The following is a 14,048-nucleotide window of genomic DNA, read 5'->3' on the forward strand; positions in this document are numbered from 1 at the left end:
GGGTGGGGCGTTGTCACAAGACAGTAAACAGGAAAAAATATGGAAATTTATGGTAAGGTCTTATGGGGCCAAACTGCTGAGGTTATCGGTCCCTAAGCTTACACACTGCTTAATCTAACCTAACTTAACTTACGCTAAGGACAACACACACACCCATGCCCGGGGGAGGACTCGAACCTCCGCCAGGGGGAGCCGCGCGCACCGTGACAATGCGCCTAAGACCGCTCGGCTACCCCGCGCGGCTAAGGCACAGTTATGGTACAGTACGGTTGATAGGTGCAACCCAGGGTGCGAATAAAATAACGTGACAACTGGAAACGTATTCCAAATCAGAAGTATACAGCGCAGGACGATTCTTGTGTGGAAATCGTCTACATCGGATACTGTTTCACCGTGATATTCTACATCTACATCTATATCTACATCCATATTCCGCAAGCCACCTGACAGTGTGTGGTGGAGGGTACCTTGAGTACCTCTATCGGTTCCCCCCTTCTTCCCAGTCTCGTATTGTTCGTGGAAAGAAAGATTGTCGGTATGCCTCTGTGTGGGCTCTGGTCTCTAAGATTTTATCCTAATTGTCTCTTCGCGAGATATACGTAGGAGGGAGCAATACACTGCTTGACTCCTCGGTGAAGGTATGTTCTCGAAACTTTAACAAAAGCCCGTACCGAGCTATTGAGCGTCTCTCTTGCAGAGTCTTCCACTGGAGTTTGTCTATCATATCTGTAACGCTTTCGCGATTACTAAATGATCCTGCAACTAAGCCCGCTGCCCTCCATTGGATCTTCTCTATCTCTTCTAGCAACCCTATCTGGTACGGATCCCACACAGGTGAGTAATATTCGAGCAGTGGGCGAACAAGTGTAGCGTAACCTACTTCCTTTGTTTTCGGACTGCAATTCCTTAGGATTCTTCCAATGAATCTCAGTCTGGCATCTGCTTTACCGACGATTAATTTTATGTGATCATTCCATTTTAAATCACTCCTAATGCCTACTCCCAGATAATTTACGGAATTAACTGCTTCCAGTTGTTGACCTGCTATATTGTAGCTACATGATAAAGGATCTTTCTTTCTATGTATTCGCAGCACATTACACTTGTCTACATTGAGATTCAATTGCCATTCACTGCACCATGCGTCAATTCGCTGCAGATCTTAATACTTAGTACTTAATACTTAATAACAACTACCTTGACTTGAAATGTGGTGTTAAATTCAAAAATTAATAAACTAAACCTAAGACTACTTTCAGTACAATTTTCCATTGTTACAACCTCTCGATATACTACAGCATCATCCGCAAAAAGCCTCAGTGAACTTCCAATGTTATCCACAAGGTCATTTGTATACATTGTGAATAGCAACGGTCCTACGACGCTCCCCTGCGGCACACCTGAAATCACTCTTACTTCGGAAGACTTCTCTCCATTGAGAATGACATGCTGCGTTCTGTTGTCTAGGAACTCTTCAATCGAATCACACAATTGTTCTAATAGTCCATATGCTCTTACTTTGTTCATTAAACGACTGTGGGGAACTGTATCGAACGCCTTGCGGAAGTCAAGAAACTCGGCATCTACCTGGGAACCCGTGTCTATGGCCCTCTGAGTCTCGTGGACGAATAGCGCGAGCTGGGTTTCACACGATCGTCTTTTTCGAAACCCATGCTGATTCCTACAGAGTAGATTTCTAGTCTCCAGAAAAGTCATTATACTCAAACATAATACGTGTTCCAAAATTCTACAACTGATCGACGTTAGAGATATAGATCTATAATAGTTCTGCACACCTGTTCGACGTCCCTTCTTGAAAACGGGGATGACCTGTGAACTTTTCCAATCTTTTGGAACGCTACGCTCTTCTAGAGACCTACGGTACACCGCTACAAGAAGGAGGGGGGGGGGGGGGGGAAGTTCTTTCGCGTACTCTGTGTAAAATCGAATTGGTATCCCATCAGGTCCAGCGGCCTTTCCTCTTTTGAGCGATTTTAATTGTTTTTCTATCCCTCTGTCATCTATTTCGATATCTACCATTTTGTCATCTGTGCGACAATCTAGAGAAGGAACTACAGTGCAGTCTTCCTCTGTGAAACAGCTTTGGAAAAAGACATTTAGTACTTCGGCCTTTAGTCTGTCATCCTCTGTTTCAGAACCATTTTGGTCACAGAGTATCTGGACATTTTGTGATGTGAACTAGTGTACCCACCCCGGCACTACCGTTGACAAAATAACAATAAAAAGTATCGGGTACGTAAATGTGTGTATTTTACTTGATTCTCCGAAGCCTACCTGGCCAGTGGAGTGTAGAGGCCGTGCCTCACAGGCGCTGCCCTGGTGCGACGGCGGTGGTGCCTCCCGCTCTCTTCCAGCTGGTTCTCCAGCTCCAGGTTGTCGCTGTCGAACAGCCGGCTCCTGGACCTGTGTCTGCTCCTCGACCTGTGCTTGGAGCGCCGGGTCGTCACTTCCGTGGCTTCTGTCGGCTCAGGCGTTGACGTGGTCTCCTCCGCGTCCTCTGGGAATTCCAGTGAAGCTACATTATTTGGACTGGACTCTTCGGTAGGTTCAGCATCGACTTCAACTTCAGGGACTACCCACTCAGGCTGGAAGGCATCAACTCGCGTGGGTTCAGAAAACTCAGGTACCGTGGTCTCTGGTACTTCCACCGTCGTGGTTTCAGGCTCATCACCATCTTCGGCATCGATTTCTATTTCTGGAGCTGCAGCTTCACCCGCGACTTCGAAGGGCAATGTCTCCGTCGGTTTTATCCACTCGACAGGTTCCGTCTCCAACTGTTCGTAACAAATAAAGGTTTAACTTTTCAGCAACAATTAATGAATATTACTAAATAAATACTTAATAACAACTACCTTGACTTAAAATGTGGTGTTAAATTCAAAAATTAATAAACTAAACCTAAGACTACTTCACTACACTCGTCTCTCTAACGCGTTTCTTAGAAAGAAGATGTATACACAAGGTGTTTGTTTTAACTTGAGACAACTATCTCGAAAGCGACGCATCGTACGAAACAAATGTTCTAGGTCAAAAGTTCATATTAGTAAAGCGTACATCTGTCTGTTCTACAACTGGCCATCTCCTAACCATACCTTTTAGGTGGGCTGGATCAATTTCGTATTTTCAAATAGGAAACCTCCATTTTTATTGCATATCCGGATTCTACGCCAAAAAATACGTATGTAAAATACGTATGTTTTACTCAAACCATTGCTTCCCATTCGTGGTAGTAGATAAGTACCCATTGTGCTTATTTTTGTAACTATGGACCGACCCATTTGGTTATAAATTTCGTTTATGAGGTAAATATAAAGCTTTGTGTAACTAACGGTTGATGCTGATGTTCAAATGTTAAATGAGTATTGCAGATATGATTGTAAAGTATAAATAATGTGTCTACCCATTGAAATTTCTGGCAGATAAGGAGGAGGAGGAGAGGAGGAGATTAGTGTTTAACGTCCCGTCGACAACGAGGTCATTAGAGACGGAGCACAAGCTCGGATTAGGGAAGGATGGGGAAGGAAACCGGTCGTGCCCTTTCAAAGGAACCATCCCGGCTTTTGCCTGAAACGATGTAGGGAAAGCGCGGAAAATCTAGATCAGGATGGCCGGAGACTGATTTCAACTGTCGTCCTCCCGAATGCGAGTCCAGTGTGCTAACCACTGCGCCACCTCGCTCGGTGGCAGATAAGCCACTCGTATGGTAACGTAGTTTTCCGTTCCCTATACTTAGTCGTCTCACGTTAAAACAAAAACCCTGTACATACAGTTCCCAAAAGAGTTAGGTGAACACGTGTATCAAAGTCCGGTACGTTAGATATATTTTGGTACAGGCAGTAACTGCGACCTTATTGTATAGTCTGAGATCTTCGCATTCAATGTATGTAACAATTTAAGACATTCGCAAAATATGGGCTGTGTTATGTATTACGGTATCAGGTGACCCCCTGAAAGAAGTGAGTACCTGCGTCCCAGCGTTCTTTAATCAGGTACACAGAGGGTAGTTGACATTTTTGGACGTTGTATTCAACCAAGAGCAAGCAGAGCGACGTTTTAAAGCAGGTTAGTTGCAAGGGCACTCTGTTTTATTGAAGAAGGATGTACTTTCCGTCGTGTTGCTGCAGATGCCATTGTCTCTCCATCTATCATCAATAGGTCTCGGACACGCTACAGGAAGACAGGTCAGTACACAAGGCGAATCAGACAAGGCCGCTGAAGCATTACAAGCCCGCGTGAAGAGTGATATCTGATCATCTCTGCGTTGCGGTGTCGCACGGATACGCCAGAGCACTGCAAGGCGATCTCAGGGCCGCTGGAGTCTCTGCGTCCGGTCAGAGAAAGGACGTTAAGACCCAGAGGTCCTGTTCAAGTACCCCACTCGTTGTCACAACGACGTCCCGCAGCCCGCCTTCAGTTCTGCCGTTCCTGCGTCAACTGGTAACTTCGTCACTGGCAAAACGTCTTATTCACAGACGAGGGATGTCTTGCGAAGCCTGGAAATTGAAGTAATGGAATGTCCAGCAGCGATTCCCGACCTAAACCCCATCGAGAATATGTGTAACATGCTTGACACACGTGCTGGTGGTCGTCCTTGACCACCACAGACTCTCCAAGAAGTCTCATTGAAGGATGGGAACGGATACCACAGGGTGACCTCCGTAGACTTATACGAAGCACGCCACGTAGGTGTCAGGTGGTGATAAATGCTCATGGAGGGCAGACCGTTTTTGAAGCTCTCAAAGTCCAGTGAAAAGCACCCAGGATGATGATATGAATAATTATTTTTACTTTGTTTTCGACACTTGTTGGACAATTCAGTTCTTCTTATGTAAATGAATGAGTATGTAATGATGTTTTGTTATTTACTCAATTGGTGTAAAACAAAGGTATAATTTGGCAACACACGCAGTCCTCGATTGTAGCTCAGTGGCGTGTGGCAGACGTCTAAAGTCATGTTTCCCCAGTTCTTTTGAACACTATATATATATATATATATATATATATATATATATATATATATATATATATATATATATATATATATATATATATTTTTTTTTTTTTTTTTTTTTTTTTTTTTTTTTTTTTTTTTTTTGCAGAATAAACTGCACTGAGAATTCAAGGAAACAACGTCTAATATGTACTGTAATACACTTAAACTTACAGTCAATAAAAATATTTTGTCTCATTTACTCATCTCTTCTATGCCTTATTTTCAGATGAACTGCGTATACTATTTACAAATTTCACTTTTTCTTCAGCTAACAGTTATTTGAGAGTTATGAATATGAAGAGACACAGAAGTCAGCAACGATTTTCATATCTGAAATATTCGCAAGATAAACTTCAAAATGGTCAGCCAAACACGTCAAAAGTGCAGTTCCTTGACGGGAGTCTACCCTGACATTCAGCCAGGGAAGTAAAACATTTTTTGTCTGTAATAGACATACTATCGTCTGCAGACTGTAGTGTTGATCATGCAGCATTTTTACGCAAGAAGGCATTGTTTTCTCTGTACTTATGAAGAATGGTAGATCGAAAAAAGGCTTGCGTTTGTGGTAGCTCAGCGTCTCACACTCCCACACTGGGGAACCAGCAACATTGAGGCAGAGATTTAGCAAGTACTTATGACAGCCTGCCTGCGTTATGACTTCAGTATGCACCTGTGCAGTTGCCCAGCTGGACACTAGATAAAAGTGTTACCAAGTATAACGTTAGCCGGCCGGAGTGGCCGAGCAGTTCTAGGCGCTACAGTCTGGAACCGCGCGAACGCTACGGTCGCAGGTTCGAATCCTGCCTCGGGCATGGATTTGTGTGATGTCCTTAGGTTAGTTAGGTTTAAGTAGTTCTAAGTTCTAGGGGACTGATGACCTCAGAAGTTAAGTCCCACAGTGTTTAGAGCCATTTGAACCATTTTTTAAGTATAACGTTACGCAAATAAACATGTGTGGCACTGTACATAGTCTCTGCATGTTTCGAAGTGACCGTCCGATTCAGGTATCTGCCATGGCACATGTCCACCTCTTGGTTACCCACCTGAGAGGGTATCCGGTACCGAAAGCAATGGGAAAACTTGGTCGTTACCTAGGCATGACAAATTTCCATCGCAACCTTATGCTTCGTGCAAGTCCAAGATCCACTCTGCGTGGTCCTCGCAGGCTCCACGGAGAGTGGTCCCACAATTTCCATGTGGATTAACGACCTACAGGAGCTGTTCAAAGCGCACCAGTCAATCCTCGGGTGACTTTCATATCCTGTTACTGGAGCCACCCTTTGGCGATCTTTTCAGACACTTTAGCCTGTTCTCTGGTGCAGTTCTGCACCGGCACGTTAACGGAAACTGAAAATCCCTAATTTCTTTTCAAAAAAGCTGGGCGAAAAACAGTGCTCTTGGCCCCCGTTTTCCGCAGAGCTCCTGGCTGCCTATGAGACCATAAAATATTTCAGGTTTACGGTCGAAGGCCACGTCCTCACCATATACACCTGCGATCGTCAGCAGAAGTTCGCATTTTTGCAGCTCCGGAATAACTATCCGCCATTTCAACTAAATCGTCTTAATTCCTGCACCATCTCCGTCTGCCGACTTTTTCAGAACTCCCGAGGAAATCCATGTGGATGTCAGTTTCTGTATGTGGATTTCTGCAAGCTTGTTCAAGTCCGGTTTATCCGTCATTGATGGTAACGTGTGGTGCATTTCTACCAAGTACAACCACAGCTCTTAGTGGTACCAAATAGAGCCGCAAGCCGCACTGTCTAGTGAAAACCGCCTCAGACGTGTGTATATTTTCGCAGGCAATTTCATTAACTGGCAGCCATCCGTTGTTTCTCACTGTGGAAGAAATAGTGTGGAGAATCAGCGTCCAACATTTCCACGTCGTGGAAGCAGCAACGTCGGGGCAGGGATTTACCGAGTCCTACGGCGGCCATGTGCAATAAAAATGTTAGGCTGCGCTTCTGCGTTGGCTCGGTCGGACGCTAGTTGGAGGCGCTACCACACTGACGGAAAAGAAAATCGCAACACCAGGAAATAATTAATGTAGAGTAATGAAATTTCGAGAATACATTTATCTAGGTGACGTATTTAAGTGATAAACACTGCAAGATCACAGACCGACGTAAGTGCGAGATAAGCCATTGCAAATGTGAAATGCGGGCACATTAATAACCGGTGTAGCCAGAGTGTTAAATGCAAGTACGCAAACGAGCATGCATTGCGTTTTACAGGTGCCGGATATCAGTTTGTGGGACGGAGTTCCATTCCTGTTGCACTTTGTCAGCCAGTGTATGGACAGTTAATTGTGGATGACGCTGGAGTTGGCGTCCGACGATGTCCCATCAGTGCTCGATTGGAGACAGATCTGGTGATCTAGTAGGCCACGGCAACTTGTTGACACTCTGTGGAGCATGATGGGTTGCAACATCGGCATGTGAGCATGAGTTATCCTGTTGGAAACCACCCCCTAGAATGCTGTTCACGAATTGCAGCACAAAATGTCGAATCACGAGATTGAAGTATAAATTTGTAGTCGGGCTGCGTGGCATAACCACAAGAGTGCTCCTGCTGTCATACGAAATTACACCCAAGAAAATAACTTCTGTTGTAGGTCCAGCATCTCTTGCCCGCAAACAGGTTGGTTGTAGGTCCTCAACTGGCCTCCTTCTAACACATAGCCTTTACTGGCATTGAGGCAGAACCAGCTTTCATCAGAAAACACAACAGATCTGCACATTGCCCTCCAATGAGCTCTCGCTTGTCACCACTGAAGTCGCAAATGGCAGTGGTTTGGGATCAGTAGAATGTACGCTACAGAGCGTCTCTCTCGGAGCTGTCCTTGAAGTAACCGATTTGTAACAGTTCATTGTTTCCCTGTGGTACCAACCGCCGCTCAAACTGCTGCTGGAGATGCAGTACGATGCGCCAGAGCCTTACGCCGAAGATGATAGTCTTCCCTCTACGCAGTGCCAACTGGCCGTCCAGACAGAGCCCGGTCTTCTTGCGACCGTAGATTCTCGTGACCACGGCTGCCAGAATTCATGTTCAGTGGCTACATTCCTGCTAGTCTTGCTGCAGTATCGCAGAAGGAACATCCAGCTTCTCGTAGTCCTGTTACATGACCTCATTCAAACTCATTGAGGTGCTGATAATGTCGTCTTTGTCGCCTTAAAGGCATTCTTAACTAACATCAACTCACCAAGTCCAATCTCGAAGGTAACTAACGCTCATGACGGTTATAGTGTGTATTTAAAGCAAACCAAATTTACAGTCTCATATATGAGGTGCATTCAAGTTCTAAGGCCTCCGATTTTTTTTTCTCCGGACTGGAAAGAGATAGAAACATGCGCATTGTTTTAAAATGAGGCCGCGTTCATTGTCAATACGTCCCAGAGATGGCAGCACCGTATGGCAGATGGAATTATACCGCCAGCGGCGAGAATGAGAACTGTTTTAATACTTAAAACGGAGAAGTTTTCCTTACATGAACAGCGTGCAATCATTCGTTTTCTGAATTTGCGTGGTGTGAAACCAATTGAAATTCATCGACAGTTGAAGGAGACATGTGGTGATGGAGTTATGGATGTGTCAAAAGTGCGTTCGTGGGTGCGACAGTTTAATGAAGGCAGAACATCGTGTGACAACAAACCGAAACAACCTCGGGCTCGCACAAGCCGGTCTGACGACATGATCGAGAAAGTGGAGAGAATTGTTTTGGGGGATCGCCGAATGACTGTTAAACAGATCGCCTCCAGAGTTGGCATTTCTGTGGGTTCTGTGCACACAATCCTGCATGACGACCTGAAAATGCGAAAAGTGCTATCCAGGTGGGTGCCACGAATGTTGACGGACGACCACATGGCTGCCCGTGTGGCATGTTGCCGAGCAATGTTGATGCGCAACGACAGCATGAATGGGACTTTCTTTTCGTCGGTTGTGACAATGGATGAGACGTGGATGCCATTTTTCAATCCAGAAACAAAGCGCCAGTCAGCTCAATGGAAGCACACAGATTCACCGCCACCAAAAAAATTTCGGGTAACCGCCAGTGCTGAAAAAATTGTGTCCATGTTCTGGGACAGCGAGGGCGTAATCCTTACCCACTGCGTTCCAAAGGCCACTACGGTAACAGGTGCATCCTACGAAAATGTTTTGAAGAACAAATTCCTTCCTGCACTGAAACAAAAACTTCTGGGAAGGGCTGCGTGTGTGCTGTTTCACCAAGACAACACACCCGCACATCGAGCTAACGTTACGCAACAGTTTCTTCGTGATAACAACTTTGAAGTGATTCCTCATGCTCCCTACTCACCTGACCTGGCTCCTAATGACTTTTGGCTTTTTCCAACAATGAAAGACACTCTCCGTGGCCGCACATTCACCAGCCGTGCTGCTATTGCCTCAGCGATTATCCAGTGGTCAAAACAGACTCCTAAAGAAGCCTTCGTCGCTGCCATGGTGGAATCATGGCGTCAGCGTTGTGAAAAATGTGTACGTCTGCAGGGCGATTACGTCGAGAAGTAACGCCAGTTTCATCGATTTCGGGTGAGTAGTTAATTAGAAATAAAATCGAAGGCCTTAGCCTCCGATTTTGAATGCACCTTCTTCAATGCACCATGTATGTAGGTTATTCGGGGAGTAAGGAACGATCAGTCGCGAAATCGAAACCACAGTGAAAATCCGATGAAGTTTTGCACAGGTGTGTTAGGCAGTGTCTCAAGTATGCCCGTCGATCGCATTACGTCGTTCTTTTTAGTTCTGAGCACACAGGGAGCACATCAGGATACCTAGAAGAATAGTGTCTCCCACCAAGTACGTGGGCATGGTGAGAAATATCGCCTGAAGCTATGCAGCCAACATTACATAACTGTCGTGCGTTTTCTTCTCCAAGACAATTCACAGCCGCATTCTGCAGGGGCAATGAAGATGCTCCTGCACCGTTTTCATTTGGAATGTTTGATTACCCACAATATAGCCCGTAATTTTCTCCCTCTGAGTTTCATCTCTGCTCACATGAACGCCGGCCGCGGTGGACGTGCGGTTCTAGGCACTTCAGTCAAGAACCGCGTGACTGCTACGGTCGCAGGTTCGAATCCTGCCTCTGGCATGGATGTGTGCGATGTCCTTAGGTCAGTTAGGTTTAAGTAGTTCTAAGTACTAGGGGACTGATGACCTCAGATGTTGATTCCCATAGTGCTCAGAGCCATTTGAACCATTTGAACTCACATGAACCGCTGACTATGAAGACAACATTTTGGCACAGACAACGAGCTGTAGGCCCAGCGTAGAGAATTGGCGGAAAGCACTGGCGGCTTCCTTCTGTAACGAGGGTATGGGAAAGGTGGTACAACGCTAGGAAAAACTCCTAAGGCGCATCGGCAACTATGGAGATAAGTAGCTGGAAGTTGTAGCTAACTGTTGCAAATAAAACAGTTTTGATTTTCACTGTGCTTTCCATTTCACGAGCTTTTGCTTACTTTCCGAGTAGCCCTCGTACAGTCTTTTGTGTAGATGGTGTGAAATTTTTATACACGTCATCTTTGAAATGCAGAAACACGCCTGCCAACTTCTGTTTATGTCGTTCAATCCTCCTTCTTGCTGCGATTCTTTTTCTGTCAGTTTGCGTTTAAAGCTACACAAAGAAATCCATGTGCTACCTTATGCAGTATATGCGTATTTGCACCCCACACGTTCAGTATCTGTAAATAGAAAAGAATATGTTAAAGGCTGATTAATTACGACATTTTGACAAGCTGTCCTAACAGTTCCTTGACTAAATTAGGTACCTTACATTAACCACCAGATTGAAGCAATAGGAGGTTCTGTTTTATCACAATATCATATTTCATAATGGCAGCAGTTAACTATTTCCGCCTCCGGATCTATGAATCAGCAGTATCAGTTGATATCGTCTTCGCTCATTACCATGCAGATCCAAACCATAATTTTAATTCACGTTTTTCCTGTTTCAACGTTTATCGACGGTTGTCGGACAAGTAAGTGTAATCTGAAATCCCAACCCTGGTGTTTACACCACTCAGCTATAGAGAGTTGGAAATCACAGCAATGTCTTTTTGCCTCTACCAAATGCAAAGTATCACTCTGTCCGCTCTTTCTGTCTCTCTTTATCTCTTGACAAGATATCCCTTTCCAATCCTTGTGCTTCGTCTGCTTGTATCGCAATTTACGCAGGCGATGATTCCCGCTGTTTTCCACACAAGACTGTTCCTGGTGGAAACTTTTGACTTGCGGTTCATGCAGTGCTTCTTCAAAGTAAGAGATCTATCAAGTGTTACTCAGAGACGTTTGGGGTCTCATATTGTTCCAGTTCGACATCTGACCTTACTGTCTTTAATTTTCGAGTTTCTTCCCTGTGTTTCACACACTTGTGTCTTTGTGGGATTTGGTTCAAATTGGTTTGTATTGTAATACCTGGAAAAATGTTTAAGGCGTTCGCGAGGGTGTTTCCCACTGATTCAAAATCTGTGTTCTGGGTGGCTAGAGCTAGCTCATCGGTATAAAAGAACTCCCGCTATTGGATGCTATGGGTTCGTCATTCACTTCCCTGTGGGAGGCTGAGGCTGTTTTGCATCTGCTACGCTGTTCTTGGAAACCGGCAAAGAACCTACGATTCTGCAAAAGAGTGGCGATGGGCCTAGTTAGACTAACATATTTGGTCGGGTTGTAGACTTTGGATAGTAGTAGCTGGTGAGTGACAGTGTCATATGCTGCTGATAGAACGACGAATACCACTCATGCCATTTTACAAGCTTCAAACCCATCTTCTATAAACTGTGTGAGATTTAGCAACTGTCCAGCAGGCCTACAGCTTTTTCCAGGTCGTATTCTAGGTTACTGAGAACCGCGAGGATAGCCGAGAGCGCTAACGCGCTGCTTCCTGGACTCGGGTAGGCGCGCCGGCGGATTAACGACGACGGCCAGTGTGCCGGCCAGCCTGCATGTGGTTTTTAGGCGGTTTTCCACATCCTACTAGGTGAATACCGGGCTGGTCCCCACGTCCCGCCTCATTTACACGACTCGCAGACATTTGAAACACATTCCCACTATTTCACTATTTACACTAGACGCAGACAACTGCGGTACACTAATTTCGTCCCAGGGGGTATGGGGTGGCGGCAGGAATGGCATCCAGCCACCCATTAACTTAACCATGTCAAATCCGTACTTAACCCTGCCGACCCTGCGCACGATGCGGGATAAAAGCAGTAGCGAAAGAAAGAAAGAAAGAATTCTAGGTTACTGAGGTGTAGGTAAGGGGGTCAGTTACAGATGGCAGGCGATTTAAAATTAGTCTTTGCAGCGATTTGTAAAGATGACATAGTAGTGTGACTAGTCTAAAATTCTTTGGGTCATTTCCTTCTTTGTCACGTTTCACCACAGAAATCATTCGGCTCTTCCACCATATCTTTGAAATTTGGCTTCTGCTCTCAAAGTTGTTGAAAAGTTGGTGAACCAATTTCTTTGTTGTTAAGTCAAAATGTTTAATTTGCTCTTTTCATATATCATCCAAGTGATGCTCTGTTTGACAACGTTGTGCGGCATTTAAAAACAATAATTTACAAGAAAATTGGAACACAAAATGGCTCAAATGGCTCTGAGCACTATGGGACTTAACAGCTGTGGTCATCAGTCCCCTAGAACTTAGAACTACTTAAACCTAACTAACCTAAGGACATCATACACATCCATGCCCGAGGCAGGATTCGAACCTGCGACCGTAGCAGTCGCGCTGTTCCGGACTGCGCGCCTAGATCCGCGAGACCACCGCGGCCGGCAAAATTGAAACACATTGTGCACTGTATTGCACTTCACTACCACTCGATGAGAGGTATCTACATTTAGCAGGAGTAATGGAGAGACGGAAGATGGAATGATTCTTTGGGGTATTTTGCGAAGCTATTTGGTTCAGGTGGGTTGCGTTGTGGCGATATGGATAATGTGGGAGGATGGTTGACAGGAAAACAGAGAATTCGGGACATAAATACACTACTGGCCACTAAAATTGCTACAGCACGAAGATTACTTTACACCCTAGGTTTTTTAATAAACGACCTACCTTATAGGATATGTTACCTATGCATGCGCTTGGCCGCGGCCGAGCCTCGCCGCGGAACTGCTCACGACGCCTAGTTTCCGAGCCGCTCACGTGTGGTCCTTATTTCTGGCTGGCGTAGCTCCGTCTACGTTCGCCGTAATGGTTTTAATTTTGACAGACATAATCTTATGATTATGCGTCTTTATTGTTTTAATTTTTAATTTGTGACATGGCCAGTGTTTGGCTCTCAAAATAATTTAATTTTTTGTAAGTATCACGATTTCTTTATTATTCAATCATTAGACTGATAATGCATTTCAGTGAGTAATATATGTCCGTATGTGGTTTAATTTTAGGTTCTGAAGAAGATTCCATTACTGGAATCGAAACCTAGGTAAACGAGTAAAAATTACCTTGCAACTGAAGGCTGAAAAAAATTGTTTATTTTCTGTATTTCACGTCATCTGGTGCTACCCCATGGTTCAGGGAAATTGGAGGAGGCAGATGGTATTTCCTCTGTCATGAAGTCAGAAGGAGACTCTGATGATGATTCAGGTGTAGATGAAGGAAACGTCGCCTCATTTTGTGTACTACTTCATGGTGCACTTAAAGTGGAAAACATGGCTGCCTTGTGCCAAGGACTGGTTTGGCTTTGTTGACTCTTGGGCTGACAGCAAAAAGAAATCAAATTTAACGTTAACAGTGTTGGAACCTGGAACGAATGTCGTGCCATGGCTGGGAAATTTAAATAACTTAGGTTCTCTGGAAGATTTTCAATGGTGAGGAAGATCCGCCACCGTAGTTTCCAGTTCGTCCTCTAGAAAAAAGAAGTTACTCACAAAATTGTGTGGTTTGGATAAGGCAGGCAGGATTACAGTCTGATATACAAAAGATCTTGCGGCATGCTCGCAAACTTCCAGACAAAACACAACAGTTTTATAAGGAGTTAAACAGGTTGAAAAGAGCTGCAATATCATT

At 44.8% G+C, this 14,048-nt stretch overlaps 1 protein-coding gene across 1 annotated transcript in view; it reads right to left on the minus strand.

Annotated features, from left to right (window-relative positions):
• LOC126184436 (vitellogenin-like) overlaps positions 1-14,048 on the minus strand; it is a 273,799-nt gene that overhangs the window by 168,085 nt on the left and 91,666 nt on the right. Inside the window, exon 7 of the mRNA XM_049926828.1 lies at positions 2,296-2,795. Within this exon, the coding sequence (XP_049782785.1) occupies positions 2,296-2,795 (500 nt within the window). The remainder of the gene's footprint in view (positions 1-2,295; positions 2,796-14,048) is intronic.

The sequence above is a fragment of the Schistocerca cancellata genome, chromosome 4 (genome assembly GCF_023864275.1).
Source record: "Schistocerca cancellata isolate TAMUIC-IGC-003103 chromosome 4, iqSchCanc2.1, whole genome shotgun sequence".
In the NCBI taxonomy this organism is placed as follows: Eukaryota; Metazoa; Arthropoda; class Insecta; order Orthoptera; family Acrididae; genus Schistocerca; species Schistocerca cancellata.